A 16,394-nucleotide genomic window follows, 5' to 3' on the forward strand; every position below is an offset into this window, starting at 1 on the left:
ATTCATATTCAAGAGGTCCATGGATTAAAAGCACGGCTGTGTGATCTTTCTCCTGGTGCGCTTTTATCTTTGATGCGTTTTTTTTTTTTTTGTTCAGGTGTGTTGTTCCCATCACCAAAATACCGGAAATATAGCACAATAGTTATCTTTGATATTTATAAGCTATCGATCTTCACATGCTGGTTCTTATTACTTGTTCAACTGAAAATGGAAGTTTTTTGCTTACTTAATTTATATATATATATATATATTACATCTATTGCAAAGACGTTCTTTAAGTTCCTCCATCTATTATACTCCGTTACTAGTGAAATAATGTTACTCTAATGAATTTGCGTTTTCTGATGGACACAATTACGTCTATGAAATAATTCGTTTTCAGTGTACTTATATTATAACTCTTGTGTGATATATAGATTTGCTGCCAGCCCTTTATCAACTTCATAATGTTTTGTCATTATATAATGTTATAATGAATTAAAGTAATACCATCTGTAATAATATAGCCGTTAGTTCGTCATATTTTCTTTAAGCATTTTCCTTATTCAGTTTTGTTTCCTTGTCTGTAATATGTTGAAAATAGTATTAATTGATTACAAAGGCAAATACACTGCCTAATCGAAATGTCATTTAAACACTTATTTTATTTCTTCCTATCAGCATTCGTTTATATTTTCAGAAAAAAATTGGATCTGCCTGACAATTTTTTTTTGTCTAGAGTTTGTTCAGTCATAAGAAAGTAGTAGTTTTGAATGCCTATAGTCATCTCAGGTTGAGTCATTAGCAGAGGTTTTTTGTTTTTCCTGTTTCACCATACAAAATTAAAACGTCATTGAAAATAGGAGGTTTTTTTTTTTTTACATTGCTGAGAGAATTCACACAGGGGATGGATTTCAAATAGAATTAAAACTCGGGTTTGTTAAAATATTGAAAAGGACAACTGTTGAAGGTTTCCATGCAACATTTACACACACTATAATGTATTTAAAATCTTTACAAAGCTTTTATTTTTAATGAATTTTACGTTCACATGTTTATCATGAATGCTATATTTTTGCCACAGTATAAATATCTGGTGTTCATTGAGTTATTTCTGCACGAATTTAGAGTATGCGTAGCTTAACATAGAAACAAAGAGCCTATAAAATTGTTAGAAAATCAGAATAATGAAAAGAAATGAATAATTACATAATATCAAATTATTTTTACACTATTCGTTTGAACAAGTAGATAGATCTTTTGAATTAGCTCTGATATAGCTTACAAACTGAAACTGTTCTTTTCTAATTATGTAGAAGTAAAACTGGATAGGGGATGTGACGTTGCAAATGGAAGATATATTAAGAATGTATAGTAACTCGTATCTTGATGCCCCCCAGTGACACAGCAGTATGTCTGCGGACTTATACTGCTGGAAGCCGGGTTTCGATACCCGTGGCGGGCAGAGCACAGATAGCCCTTTGTGTAACTTTGTACTTAATAACAAAAAAAAAAAGAACGTATCTTGATACATGGTCACGAAAGTTAACTTAGGCTCATTCAAAATATCACCTTTTATAGATCTTAAAAGAAAATAATTTATTTGAGAAAACAACATTATGAGATGCTCATCAAAGCTGAAATAAAGCTATAAGCTACTTGAGTTTTGTGCGTACTATATTGGCTGATATTAAATGTGCTGACCCGGCATGGCCAGGTGGTTAGGGCACTCGACTCGCAATTTGCGGGTCGCGGGTTCGAATCCCCGTCACACCAGACATGCTCGCTCTTTTAGCCGTGGGGCGTTATAATGTGACAATCAATCCCACTATTCGTTGGTAAAAGAGTAGCCCAAGAGTTGGCGGTGGGTGGTGATGACTAGCTGCCTTCCCTCTAGTCTTACACTGCTAAATTAGGGACGGCTAGCGCAGATAACCCACGTGTAACTTTGCGCGAAATTCAAAAACCAAACAAATGTGCTACAAACAATATATTCTTAAGACATCTAATCATTTAATACATACTTAGAAGAATAAGATAACAGAGGTAGCATAGTTGCAGTAACTCATTATTGTTAACTTTTTCTGGGCACATGCAGCAATATGCATCTATAGATAGGTGTACTTAAACTTTATTTTCAATTCTACTTAACCATGTAAGAAAGATCGTAGAATAAAGAAGTGCGAGCTTAACACTGCTATTTATTTTAATAGTGGAAGCGCTTTCGTCACGTTAAAGGTGCTATTCGGCTTAAAACGATCATACTGTTTAATTTCTGGATTAACTAGATTTCTATCAAACTTCTCATTTTACTAATATCTGGCACAGCTTTTGGACAATAGATTCACAAACACACACACACACACACATATATATATATATATGTGTGTGTGTGGAAATAATCAAGTAAACAGATTGGAAGTAGGGCATATAAGTAGTACGAGAATACCACCCTATTATCTTGTGAAAATGAACTGCAACAGACTACAATCACATATTGATAGTTTACAGTGTATTTGGTTGTCATATGGCCATAACAACGGCAAGAATATTTCACTGATAATATGTCTCACAAACAAACGTTTAAAATCTCACTTTACTTAAGAAGAACAGTAAAATATTAGTTGTGAAACTATAGTCTTTATTTAGTAACCGGTTTCGTAGATTCGATAGTAAAATTAATAGAATCAGAAAAAAAAGCAGTTAAAATGACTACAGTTCGAATTTTAATACTTATTAGAATAAAAACAGGAATATATATATATATATAAACATATAAAGTTATTAGTTATTTTTCTTGTTTGTATATTTTACCGTTGAAGAGAAAATGTACACATTTAATTAATTATGAAATTCATTCAGAGAAAAATATGAAAATAATGTTTTCATATTGTTTTAACTACAATACGGGCCGGCATGGCCAGGTGGTTAGGGCGTTTGACTCGCAATTTGAAGATCGCGTGTTCTAATCCCCGTCCCAAGCCCTTCAACCGTGGGGGCGTTATAATGTTACGGTCAATCTCACTATTTGTTGGTATAAGAGTAGCCCAAGAGTTGTCTGATGACTAACTTCCTTCCCTCTAGTCTCTAACTGCTAAATTGGGAACGGCTCGCGCAGATAGCCCTCATGTAGCTTTGCGCGAAATTCAAACTATTAGGTCGTCAAGAATTAATGTCGCGTTTTGGAACACTTTCATTACCCCCCCCCCCCAAAAAAAAAGTACATCTCGTATAATAGTTAAAGGAACCATCTAAACGTCACGTATATAATGTGTAAATTTTAGTATACTCTAATCCCTTATAGTGATGGCGCACGATGAGAAACACATTCGGTATGTAATGTTGTTGCATACAAGAAGGGAAACAACGTCTCTGTAGCCACAAAGAATATCAAAGAAGTTTATGGAAATGTTTTGAACGTTCGTAAGTGCCAACGATGGTTCAGCAGATTTCATTCAGGTGATTTTATTTAGCCTTAAAAACTGTGATGGCAGGGCCCAACATGTTGGAATTGATATTGATGCTCTGAAGACGCTTCTTGAGTCTAACCCAAAGCAACACACTCGTAAAATGGCCCTGAAATTGCATGTCTCTCATGAAACAATACGCAAACATCAAAGGAATTTGGGAAAACTCCTTAAAGAAGGTGTTTGGGTGCATCACGAACTCTCCAATGATAATCGTTTCCAACGTGTGAACGTTGCTTCGTCTCTTCTGGCGCGTGAACCATTTTTGGACAGAATTGTCACCAGTGATGAAAAATGGATTATCTTTGCGAATATTAAACGCCAAAAACAATGGCTCAGTCCTAGACAAATATCACTTCCGACCCCAAAACCTGAACTCCATTCGCAGAAAGTAATGCTTTGCATTTGGTAGGACATCAAAGGAATAATTCATTTCGAACTCCTCAATCCACAGCGAACTGTCAATGTAGAGATCTATAGTCAGCAACTGGAACGTTTAAATCAAGCTCTTTATCAGAAACGGCCTTCACTCGTCAATCGGAAAGGTGTTCTTCTTCTCCACGACAATGCACGTCCACTTGTGGCACGTTTTACGCAACACAAGATTGTGGAGTTGGTTTGGGAAGTTCTTCCCCACCCACCATATTCTCCAGAAATGGCACCATCAGATTACCAGCTTTTTCGTTCGCTGCAACACCATCTTAATGGGAAAACGTATGCAAATGTGGAAGGTGTTAAAGAGAACTTCGACATGTTTTTTGCTTTAGAGCTGAGTGATTTCTTCAATCAGGCCATTAACAAGCTGATTATAAGATGGAAAGGCATCATCGGTAAGAATGGAGACTATTTCATTTACTAAATGTTTTGTTTTAATACATAAGCGACATTAATTTCTTGACGACCTAATACATTTCATAGGTATTGTTCTAACTTTTTTTGTTTCGTCACGAGATTAATGTGGTATATTAAAAATGAAGGTTATAATTACTCTCTTCTCTCTAATGGCGTTTGTTGATTTTTCAGCACCACCACATTTCAGTATCAAACCACCCGATGTTGTGTATGTAAACATAGGAGAAAAATTAGCTCTTTTCTGTGCTGCAGGTGGAACACCTGATCCGGATATCACTTGGTATATGGTAAGCCAAATAGATTTCCTTATATTACCCGATTCAAATAGATGCATATTTAGTTGAAAATCGATTTAATTTTATTATTCGTTGAATTTACATGGTTTTCATTTACAAATTCTAGTAAAACATACTTTCCTTTAATCTAAGCTTAAACTAATAATATTATTGTAGGATGTCTAATTGTTTCTTTATCGTTTAATACATAATCTAAATAAAGAATACCAAGAAGATTGTAACTCTGAACAGTAACCATGCAGATACGAAACTGATAAATAAACATTATTAAAGGCTTGGAAAATGTTGTGTTTTAGTATTGAATATTTCAGTTGAAGAGAATACAAGTTGTTTTATATGTATATACATGCCTCCCCAGTGGCACAGTGGTATGTCTGCAACGCTAGAATCCGGGTTTCGATACCCGTGGTGGGCAGAGCACAGATAGCCCATTGTGTAGCTTTCTGCTTAGTTACAAATAAACAATCAACAATGTATATACATAAACTGTAAAAATAATTTAAAGAACAAAACATGAGACCTTAGCCTGTTTTCTGAACTTTGTTTATTAATCTGTTTCATAGTTTCAGTGGCTACTCGTCATTTAACCTTATAATGACATTTAAAATACTTTTAGAGTTAAAATATACGTTAAACAAGATAGCTTAGCAGCACAAAAAACAAAACAAAAACAGATATATTTATTCTGCAGGGCGTCCGAAAAGTCTGGAACCGTAGGCAATTCAACTAATTTTACAGTACGTGTTCCACATGCTGTCCTTGTAATGCGAAACAAGTTTGGATTAACAGCAGGATTAACTCAACTTTCTCATGTTTTGACAGCGCCATAATCAGTCACGTATCTGAAATTAAGAAAAGCTACAAATCACCTAGGGTTCCAGACTTTTCGAAAATCCTGTAGTACAAATTAGTTCCTGCATTATAGTCTAAATTCTAAAAGATTGTATTAGAGATGAAAAAGATAAATAATGATAATTATATTTATACAATAATATAAACCAGCTGGAGAGCATAAAATTTATAATAACAAGATTATTATTATCACCTTTAATTCCAATAACGTATAAGAAGGTTTGGCCACGTAAGGAGATTTAGGCTAGGCCTAAATCAATACACTAAGTTAGTAATCAAAATCAATTCTACTTATTATACTTCGTCAAGATGCAGTAATACACAATTGTTATTTATATTGTGTTAAAAAGCTTTATTTAATTACATTATTTAAGAAAATGATATATATATATATACAATGAATGTTTAGGCAGTTGGTAAAATAAACTATATTTCTGGGTAAAAGGTTGACGTATGTTTTGTTGTTTGACTTGATTAAAACAAATCACACGACTGATGATTTCTTAATGATATCAGTAGTTTGATGAACGCAATAACAACAACAATGAGACTTTACATTCGTATTTGTGGAAAACCTACTAAGGATATCTGCCACCGTCCCTAATTTTGAAATACTGACTAGAGGGAAGGCAATCTGATTAGTCGACATCCTACCACCCAGAGATTGCTTGCCTCTCTGATAATGTACCCACAGCTTAAGGTGCATGGGTGCATTATGAGAGTGGCATGTTTGACGTGCGAGAACTATTTTGTGGTGTGGTACTAATTCGAACCCAAATTGCAAGCTCCGAAATACATAGCTTTACCACAGTACTAAAACCCACACCTTTAAAGCTTACACTAATTTATATTCTAACAGCACATTACTATATAACTCTCTTTTTTTATGTTAAGTGGTCCCTCGGATGCTAAAATCAGAGGTTTAATTCCCTGTGGTGGCATATATAGCCCATTGTGTAACTCTGCGCAAAAGAGCTAATGACAAAAACAACTTACGTTAAAGGGCATTAAGCTTCTATGTTTACTAGAATTATCTATTGTTGTTCGTGAGAGAAATTTACTTTAGCATTTATGTATATACTGTAACAATAAATATGTATCTTTCAGGACAACATTCCACTAAATGAAGGTTCCAACATAAAAATCAATCGAGGAAGTTTAGAAATATTTAAAGTTCGGGAGTCTCACATTGGAGATTACGTGTGCAGAGCCAGAAATAGTGAAGGGAGTATCGTAGCTAACACAAAGGTTATTGTAGCTGGTAAGAAACATTCTGATTAAACAAATGAAAAAAAAAAACTGTTTTGAAATTTAATATTGTTTATTGCATCTTTGTTAAATTCACATTAATTCCTTACTGGATTGTTTTATTTTCAAAAATTCTATAGTTCACGAGGACTGTGTTACCAAATGAAGTATGTAAAACAAGTTTAGATAAATATGTTGTGAACTGAAAGGAAACTCTGTACAATATATTTATTTCATTTATGTGCGTGTTTTTTTTTTATTCTTGATGATGGATCAGGCTATTTCTCAGTGTTCTGCTCTATATCATTTACTTATCAGATACTTTTAAGAGAAACACTAATAATGCATTGAAGAAATTGAAAATTCACTCAAAGATTTTAAAGCATGCCTTTTTCATTCACCCCTCTCTCTCGCTCGATATTTTTGTATTTTGTGTTGATATATTTTCACGATGTAACTATAAAAAACCATGATATTTATTTTTATTTTGTATTTTACTGGTCACGCCATGTATTTCGGATGGTTTCTGTTGTTTTATTCTATAGTTTTGTTGCAGTATAGTAATAAATTGTGAAGGAATAAACCTTAATACGGCGGTTGGAAAAGAGAACATTCACACAAGTGAACAGCACCAGCTGGTTGTAAATACTGTTAGACTAGCTTAATGAAAATTAATGAACTTCACTGGCTTGGAGAACCGTGATTGCTTTAGTTGCTGTGGGACAGGATTTATAGTGCTAATCACGCTGATAGAGAGATACTTAATTGTATTTAACCATTTGAAAGGCTTTGATTGATACATGTTCTGAAGTAAAAGCGAGTGCGTCCTGAGAAGTATTGTTCCCAACTCTGAATTAGTTACGTGACTCTGCTCGTGCAGCTTAAACTATTAATCTTGCTTAGTGTGTGGAATCTGAGAATTTTCATAAAAATATGGAAATAAACTAGTATTCATTACAGTGTAAGGTATTTTGAAACTACAGAAATGCAGGCAAACACTTGAACGCATAGTAGAACTTTTATTTCAGTGAATAAATGCCCTGTTTGTGTTTACTGACGAAAAATTGGTTCTTTCACACCAAGAAAAATGTCGCTAAAGTGTGTAGGAGAGAACATGAATAAAGTGTTGTTTTTTTCAGTCTTGTTTCACACGTGAGAACCATTGACGTTTTCTGTTTTCATAGAGAAAGGATATGTTTCTTTTTATTTTAAGAAGAAGCCTCTATTAGATGTTTTTCTATATTCATTTTAACCGTGTTGCATTATTTCGATTTTATTTGTTAGTTATGCTTTCTTAACTCGTTGAATTATCTCACTGTTAATGTAAACTAAATCACTGATCGAAATTTGGAAAAGGAAAATCAAGAAATTAGATAACAGATCACTAGTAACAAGTTACTTTAGTGATAATACCTATGATTAGACTAAAAAGGTCATCCTAACGCAACCATATGGTCATTAGTTAACAGCCACGAATTTGTATAAGTGTGTGTATGGGTGCCTGTCTGTGACAATTAATTAGAAGTCTACTAGACGTATATTAATCAAACATTTTATACATTCAAAGCAGTAATACATATTTTAATATTCCCATTACACACTGCCACTAACGAACCTACCCTCTGTTTTAAGAGTTGTTTTCGAACCCACTTGTTTGGTCGTAATTAAGTTTTCCATATTTCATCAAGAACTGTAGAAAGTTTCTAATGAGTCCCTCCCTGGCGATTATCATTTTACCCTGTCACGCTTATCATGGCCACAAACAACTTTCACAGTATAGTAAGCTCATCTCCATTTTCCATCAGCATGCGCTATCTCTATTGGGTGGTTCAACGAACGTTCTTCCAGGAGTGATTCCTCGATATTTTATCATTGATAATACTCTCTTCGTTGCTGTTCAACCGATTCCACCTATAGTAGGTCGCTTTGTTGGTTGGAGCCCTATCTTCGCAGATAATAAGTACTACTACTAATTATATCCTTATCCCAAATCTCTCTTCTTACTCTTACCTTCATTGTGTTAGTTAAAACTTGTCTGTATTTACTTTCTCAACGGCAACACGTTTTACTTGTTGTGTAATAAGTTGTTATTGATTTACTTTATCTTCATCAATTTACGATGGTAACTTATTTGTTTATATATTTGAAACATTCGTGGACTTTCTTGACATTTTTCAATGTAGTTAATTACTCGTTTGTTATTGTTGGTATCGTCACTTTCACTGCCTTTGTTCATGCTATATCGCTAAAAGTGACAAATATTACCAGATAAACAAAGGACATTCGCCCTCTCTTTTTGCTGTCTTTGATATGTTTTTAATATCTAAATCTTACGTTTAATTATGATTCTTACAACAAGAATCAATTTTCTCTATTTGTACATCAAACAACACTAACGTAGTTTTAGAAAGTATAAACTATTTAAAACGTTCTATTATTTTTCATTACTGAGTAATATTTATATTGAGAAATTTCCTGATTGTTTGTCTCTCTTATACATATATGTTTCAAACGTTTCCAGTTTTCTCTCTTATTGACATACTTTGTTGATACAGTCACTAACAGATGGCAGCACACACACACACACACACACACAAAACAACAACAACAATAACACGGCCTTAGCCTACTTCCGGTATTCGTACGTCATTCACAACACGAAAAACTGTGACAAATTATTATTATTATAACGATTAGTGAAATTAGTATTTATTATTATTATTATACACTAACATATATATATCTTAAAGTTATTGGACATACTCCATCGTATAGGACAGCAAGATATTGACCTTCTATGCTTATAGAATGGTATGGACGGGTCTTAAGCGACTCTTGAAGCTTATATGACTCAGACTCCAAGAATAATATTTTTCTTAATAACGTTTCCCCAGTAGCTAATCGCTTGAAAAACTACAAACACACTGGAGAATTCCATGAACATTTCGAAAGTAATATCTTCATAAGCAGAGATATACTAGTATGGTTGAAAAACGTTTCAACATTTACATATACAGATGTTGCTAAAACATGCAAAAGTACCCTTTTCCTGCACACAAACTCTATGAATTGGCGTTAACATTATAATAAAATTAATGATTTTGTGTTATTATTAATTCTTACTGTATAAATCTGATTTGTAAATTACTCACATAAAATTGATAATAATTACAATTTACTTGCCTAATTTGACTCTCACCATAACAGTCGCTATTTTATTTGTGTCCTCCGGTGGAACGGCGGTAAGTCTACGGATTTACAATGCTAAAATCAGGGGTTCGATTCCTCTCGGTGGACACAGCAAATAACCTAATGTGGCTTTGCTGTATAAAATGCATACACACACACGTTTTATTATTTTTTTTTATAACATGAGGCCGCCGAAATTGAGGTTAAACCTGTTAGACGGGGTACCCCAACTTAACTTGGGTCTTACTTCTGCCGGTACCTCAAGAAACCAGGGCACATACCATAATTAACTACCTTACAGTTTGTGCCCCGGTGTTGGATGTTTTTGTGCCTGCGTTTTATTTATTTATGTACTGGTGTTTTTAATCTTCGCACAATTAAAATTAACTTTATATATGTATATATACATATCCCAGCCGACCTACGAATGAACTCTGACAATGGGGACAGGCAATGGATATGACAGATGTAGTATGGCTGACATTTTATAGTACGATTTCCTTTGCTTTTATATGGGTTATTCGAATTATATCATAACTGATGCAAAACATTCGATTTTGATAATCTGCCATCATGCAAGTACTCGAAAAAGATTTTAATTTGAACAAATATCGCATGCAATCACAACATTTCGAGTACGAATTAACGATACGTACATCTAATGACCTGTGTTGTTGAAACGAAACGTCAATGTCATTCAAAAAATTAATTTTTTAGGAAAAGAAGTCTATTTACAACTTTGAAGATCCTTTTTTTTATTTAACTTGGTCATGATATACCCTAGTTTCAATGAAATATGGTAAACGTCTTCACAGCGATAATGCGAGCCACACCTGAGAAATCAAGATTTTCTGTGCTGCCCTCACGCGGCGGTAGTTCCTAGGTACCCTATTTCTAAATTTAATATAAATACTATATTATACGCCCACCCCCAGTAGCACAGCGGAATGTCTGAGGACTTACAACACTAGAAACCGGGTTTCGATACCCGTGGTGTAGATTTGGGCTTAACTTCAAACAAACTATACTGACAACTGTAACTACGTAAAAATGGCCACTTCGTAGAATTAAATGCAAATGACACTAGATAAACAATAACTTTCATGTAACAAAATTTTAAATCATAACTGTGTGAATGAAATATTTCCTAAGCTTATGTACTTACAATAAGCATTTTCGAACATTATAAAGTAGTATATATACATTTACAGCCTTCTGTAAATACGTCTTATAAATGTTAAAGAATTTGTATATACCTTTCCCATTGCCCTCCTGTATATATCTCATAATAAATAACACGTAAAAAGTGATTTTTAGATTTGGCAAGAAACACAGTTGTACGTCTGGTTTTCGATTGTTTGTACATCATTACTTCATTATGTTACCTTTCTTAGTTTTGGTGCACTCAAAATTATCTATTTCATTTGGCACGTTGTGCAGTGTGAAAATATAAACAAAACACCAACTAATAAAAACTATACATAATATAATTAACTAGACTAATTATCAAGCGGTTTCTGACTTCATAAGTCAAATAATTTCAACGAGCCTGAAACCGGTTTCACAGATCTTAACGAATCTTTGTATTAACTTGATGTAGCCTGTAAAATGTAAGAAGTTCGAACATCTCTACTGACTGATCTATTTAAATTAAGGTATGTTTCGTTCTTTCTTCACTTATTTCTTTTCGTTATTTTGTAAATATTTCCCCATGCTTACTTAATAAAACATTTTCAGTTTCTATTTTATTTGTGTTCAAAATCACAATTTTCTGATTGTTTTACAAAATTTAGTCACTATCAAGTCGCCGAGAATCCTCGTTTGATTTATATTTTTCATTAGCACGCTGTTCACAAACTCTAAGTAAAGTCCTCCTATCTAGTTCTTGTATTGTGTCAAGTCAACATCTTTGGTTCTAACTTCGTGCTTTTTTCTTCCTCAGGTCCAGCTGTTATTACTGTTCCACCGCGAAATCTTACAAAACTAGAAGGAGATAAGGCGGAATTAATCTGTGAAGCGAAAGCGCTGCCAGCAAACCTTACCCACCGGTGGTTGTTTAACGATAAAGATATTTCCCAACTTACCTGGTTGGTAACTCGTACTGTAGTCAGGACAGATGGCACTCTCTTTATCAACCCTACCTCAGCAGAGGATTCTGGACTCTACACTTGCGAAGTATTTAATGGAATTGGGACGCCAGAAAGGGCATCGGCTTACCTTAGTGTCGAATGTAGGTTAACGTGAATTTCTTTTATCGATATATTGAGTACAATAAAAAATATATAAAAATAATTAGATGCATGGCATTCTAAAACTGTTCAACTCTCCGAAAAAAAGTATTTAGACTGTACATAGAAGTGCGAACAACATTTCTAATCTAGAGACTTGTTTAGAATTACATGCAATTAAGGTCAAAGTTGTGTAGCCACTGTATTTAGTGGAGCTATAATTACTTTATCTCTTTCACTGTTTTTAGTCTACTCTTTTACCTCTGATTTGATGTCAAATATGACATTAAAGGCAATGTCTTATATAAAAATACAGAAATAGGTAAATGATTAAGTTAATATTTTATAAAATACCTTCATGTATATAAAAAAAAAAATGATGAACAGGGAAATCTTCACTTTAGCTTTTTGTGCTTGTTTCCCCGAAAGGGAGCCGAAGGCTGCCTAGAGGGGTCACCTGTTTTAACCATTTGCATCACTATACAGTAGTGTGTTGTTTGTGAGTTAGTCAGTATACACTAAAATTACGTCATATAAGGGACGCTTAACTTTGCAATTTGTATTGTCGCGAAGTTAGTAAAACGTGTGCTTTCCATGAATCACGAGAAGAATTATGCACTCTGTAGGTTACAACACAGCATAACAACTTTAAATTGGGTTTTATTTATACTTGAAACAGAACACTTTTGGGAACCCTGCGGAAGCTCATCTAGTTTAACATAACTTTTTTTTTCAGTTTTATCTTCTTTAAGTAAAAATATGGCATCTTTCACTAAAGAGGTTCAGCTCTGGGCAAACTTATTTCATAAATTATGTAAAGGCCTTACAATCCACAGAAGTTAAAGTGAGGCGTATCGATAATGTACGGTTGTTCATGTCTTTGTAATTATTCAAAATGTTGTTAAGCACAAAGTTATACAATGGGCTAATCTGTGCTCTGCCCACTGCTAGTATAGAAATCTGATTTCTAGCGTTATAAGTCCTCAAATTTTCCTCTGAACCACCGGGGGAATTAGTTGTTCAAAGGAAACGAGATATGAAAGAAAATAACTATATATGTAATCAAGCAACAAACACATTTCAAAGCTTAATGTTGAAAGATTTGGTAAAATATTGGCTTTAGAGCGCGAGAGGCACCGTTACATTTACGACGTCGACAAATCAAAAGAGTGAGTATAAGAATGCCTCCAGTAAGTGCAGACAGCAGTGTTAATACCCCCATACCGGTGCTGTTCATGCCTCGTGTTACATTGTGTTAAATTTTATATTGTCATAAATCCAAACTACAGGACCTATTTGTCTTCCCATTGAAATAAAATAAACTGCTTGAAAAAGGATTTTCAAAAATGTTTTGGAAATAGAGAGCAGTTATAAACTACTATTTTTTTTCTTTATGAAATCGCCGTATTAAACGAACCACGCAACTTTTAGTGGTGTAAATAAGTGCCTTAAAGCATGATGCAATAAAAATATGAAAGGATTTAGAGAGGATAAGGATGCTAAAATGAATATCAATAAACCTTAAAAGTATTAAATATTTATCAGGCTTGCTTAATATACATCAACATTAACTTGAAACTAGTAAGATACTCAGTTATTTATTTATACAGAAGATTAATATATTTGGTGCTCCAACTAAAATTTGCATTGCGATAAATTTGCACAATAATTCATATTTCAGTAAAGGAATCATTTATTAGCACAACTACCTGTACAATAACATTAATAATTAAAGAATGCTTCTACGTAAGTAAGATTTATAAAATTACAATAAAATACCAGAATTACGTGCCTTTTTATAATGGATATATTTTAGTATAATAAGAATCTGATAACATGTTAAAGTAGAAAATTTAGCAGTCGGGCCCGGCACGGCCAGGTGGTTAGGGCGCTTAACTCGCAATCTGAGGGTCGCGGGTTCGAATCCCCGTCCCGCTAAACATGCTCGCCCTTTCAGCCGTGGGGGCGTTATAATGTGACGGTCAATACCACTATTCGATGGTAAAAGAGTAGCCCAAGAGTTGGCGGTGGGTGGTGATGACTAGTTGCCTTCCCTCTAGTCTTACACTGCTAAATTAGGGACGGCTAGCGCAGATAGCCCTCGTGTAGCTTTGCGCGAAATTCAAAACAAACAAACAAACAAACTTTCACTGCTAAATTAGGAACGGCTAGCGCAGATGGCCCTCGTGTAGCTTTACGCGAAATTCAATAACAAACAAACAAACAATTTGGCGGTCTTCATCCATTTCACTTCTAAACGTTATTACAGTTTCACGTGTTTGATTGTGAAACATTATCCGTAAATGAGGGATGGATGGATAGCTATCTATGTGGGCGTCACAGAAGGAATTAAGTTATCCACTAATGTATTTTTGATCTGGAAATAAGCGTTTGGTTTTTCTTTTTCTAAAAATGTAGAACCAACCAAGGAATTTTCTGAAGGTTTTCCATATGTTTCTTTTTCATACCAACAGTTTTGAGAAGAAACAAAAGGACGGTAATTAGCGTCTCAATAACCGAGTAGTTTTTTACTCGTTTGAGTGATTGTTATCGTACGTATTTTGGGCAGCTTCTTTATTATGTTTGTTTGTTATGAATTTCGCGCAAAGCTATACCAGGGCTATTTGCGCTAGCCGTCCCTAATTTAGCAGTGAAAGACTAGAGGGAAGGCAGCTATTCATCACCTCCCACCACCAACTCTTGGGCTACTCTTTTATCAAAGAATAGTGGGATCGACCGTCACATTATAAAGCCACCACGGCTGAAAGGGCCAGCATGGTTGGTGGAACGGGGTTTCATTATTATATTTGTTTTTGTTATTAAAATTGAAACTGTAAAATATGATTAGTTGTTTTAGTTGGGTAAAGTAAACAGTTTTATCTAATCATATGATGACTTACAAGTTTATCTGTAAGCTATGTTTAGTGACAGAAGTAGCCAAACTAAAACCGAAACTCCTTTAAATAACGTACTGCAATAATATGTAAATGATAAAGTATTTGGTAGAGATAACAGCATAGAGCACGTCGTCAATTAAATGATAATAAACAATGGAGAGTGGACGAGCTTGTTTTTAGAGAAGACGGACAAAACATTGTGTAATGTTTATTTCATGATATTAAATATAATTGGTAAATCGTGTTCTACTTGAAAGTACTGAAACTCAGTGATGAAATGGCCTCTGTTATAATATTCACAATTTTCTACCTAGGGCAAAATGTTGAATGCAAGCTTTATTCCTTATTTTTGAAGCTGGAACACGACATTTAAAACCAAATCAGTACTTGAAATTTAGATATGAAATTATTTAGATGTGTTGTATGTCGTATGTAACAAAGGGGTTTTAAACCTAAAACAAAATAGACGTCTTTGGAACCTGAGGTAAAAGTAATCTAAACAAGATCACCAAAGAACAGCAGAATTGCTTAAGAATGTAGAAATAGCATAGAGAGCTTTTATCGATGATTTGAATATAAGATATTATTATGTCCAAAGCAAGGTGAATTCTTTTGCTATTTAAAAAAATGAAATATAGAAAAATGAAATATTAAATACATTTAAGACAGTATTATACCTGAATATGTAATAGAAAAAAACACGCATGTCTTATGTAATGAGCAAAATTATGGGTTAAAGGAATTAGTATATCTAATTACTATATTATATACTATTTAATATATAATTATATTATATTATATAATGTATAATTACTATATAATAATTAGTATATACTATATTAGTATATCTAATTACTATATTATATACTATTTAATATATAATTATATTATATAATATAATATATAATTACTATATAATAATTAGTATATACTATATTAGTATATCTAATTTAGTATATGTTTACTAAAATATACAATCTAGATTTGTATTTATTACGAGGTTTGAAAGTCACACGCTTATAAAAAGGTATAAACCGATATAATATTTAAAGTATAGGTACCATGTAAAAGTAGAGAAACCATAAATTAATTGAATAGGACATGTAAGTCTTTATGAATTTATGGTTGCTTCAAATAACTTTTTTTGAAACATGCGTCCTTCTACTAATTTCTGAAGTAAACAACAACAAAAAAACAAGATTGACGAAGAAAAATAAAATTTCACTCTTGTTAATGACAACATACCTTATAATTACTAAAAGGTTATGAGTGAAAGCAAAGAAAAATATGCAATTTTATACCAATTACTCTACTTTTACAATATCCAATGCCGACGAGCCCTTTTGCTAAATACCAGGACTCATCAGGCCGAGCCTGGCATGGCCA

At 33.5% G+C, this 16,394-nt stretch overlaps 1 protein-coding gene across 5 annotated transcripts in view; it reads left to right on the top strand.

Moving 5' to 3' along the window:
- Positions 1-16,394, top strand: part of LOC106466535 (protein turtle-like) — a 363,242-nt gene that overhangs the window by 193,304 nt on the left and 153,544 nt on the right. For all 5 annotated transcript variants that reach the window (XM_022395344.1, XM_013926860.2, XM_022395245.1 and 2 more), the window contains exons 3-5: positions 4,470-4,585; positions 6,554-6,707; positions 11,826-12,113. In XM_022395344.1, coding sequence (XP_022251052.1) covers positions 4,470-4,585; positions 6,554-6,707; positions 11,826-12,113 — 558 coding nt within the window. The remainder of the gene's footprint in view (positions 1-4,469; positions 4,586-6,553; positions 6,708-11,825; positions 12,114-16,394) is intronic.

This window comes from Limulus polyphemus, unplaced genomic scaffold (assembly GCF_000517525.1).
Source record: "Limulus polyphemus unplaced genomic scaffold, Limulus_polyphemus-2.1.2 Scaffold2, whole genome shotgun sequence".
In the NCBI taxonomy this organism is placed as follows: Eukaryota; Metazoa; Arthropoda; class Merostomata; order Xiphosura; family Limulidae; genus Limulus; species Limulus polyphemus.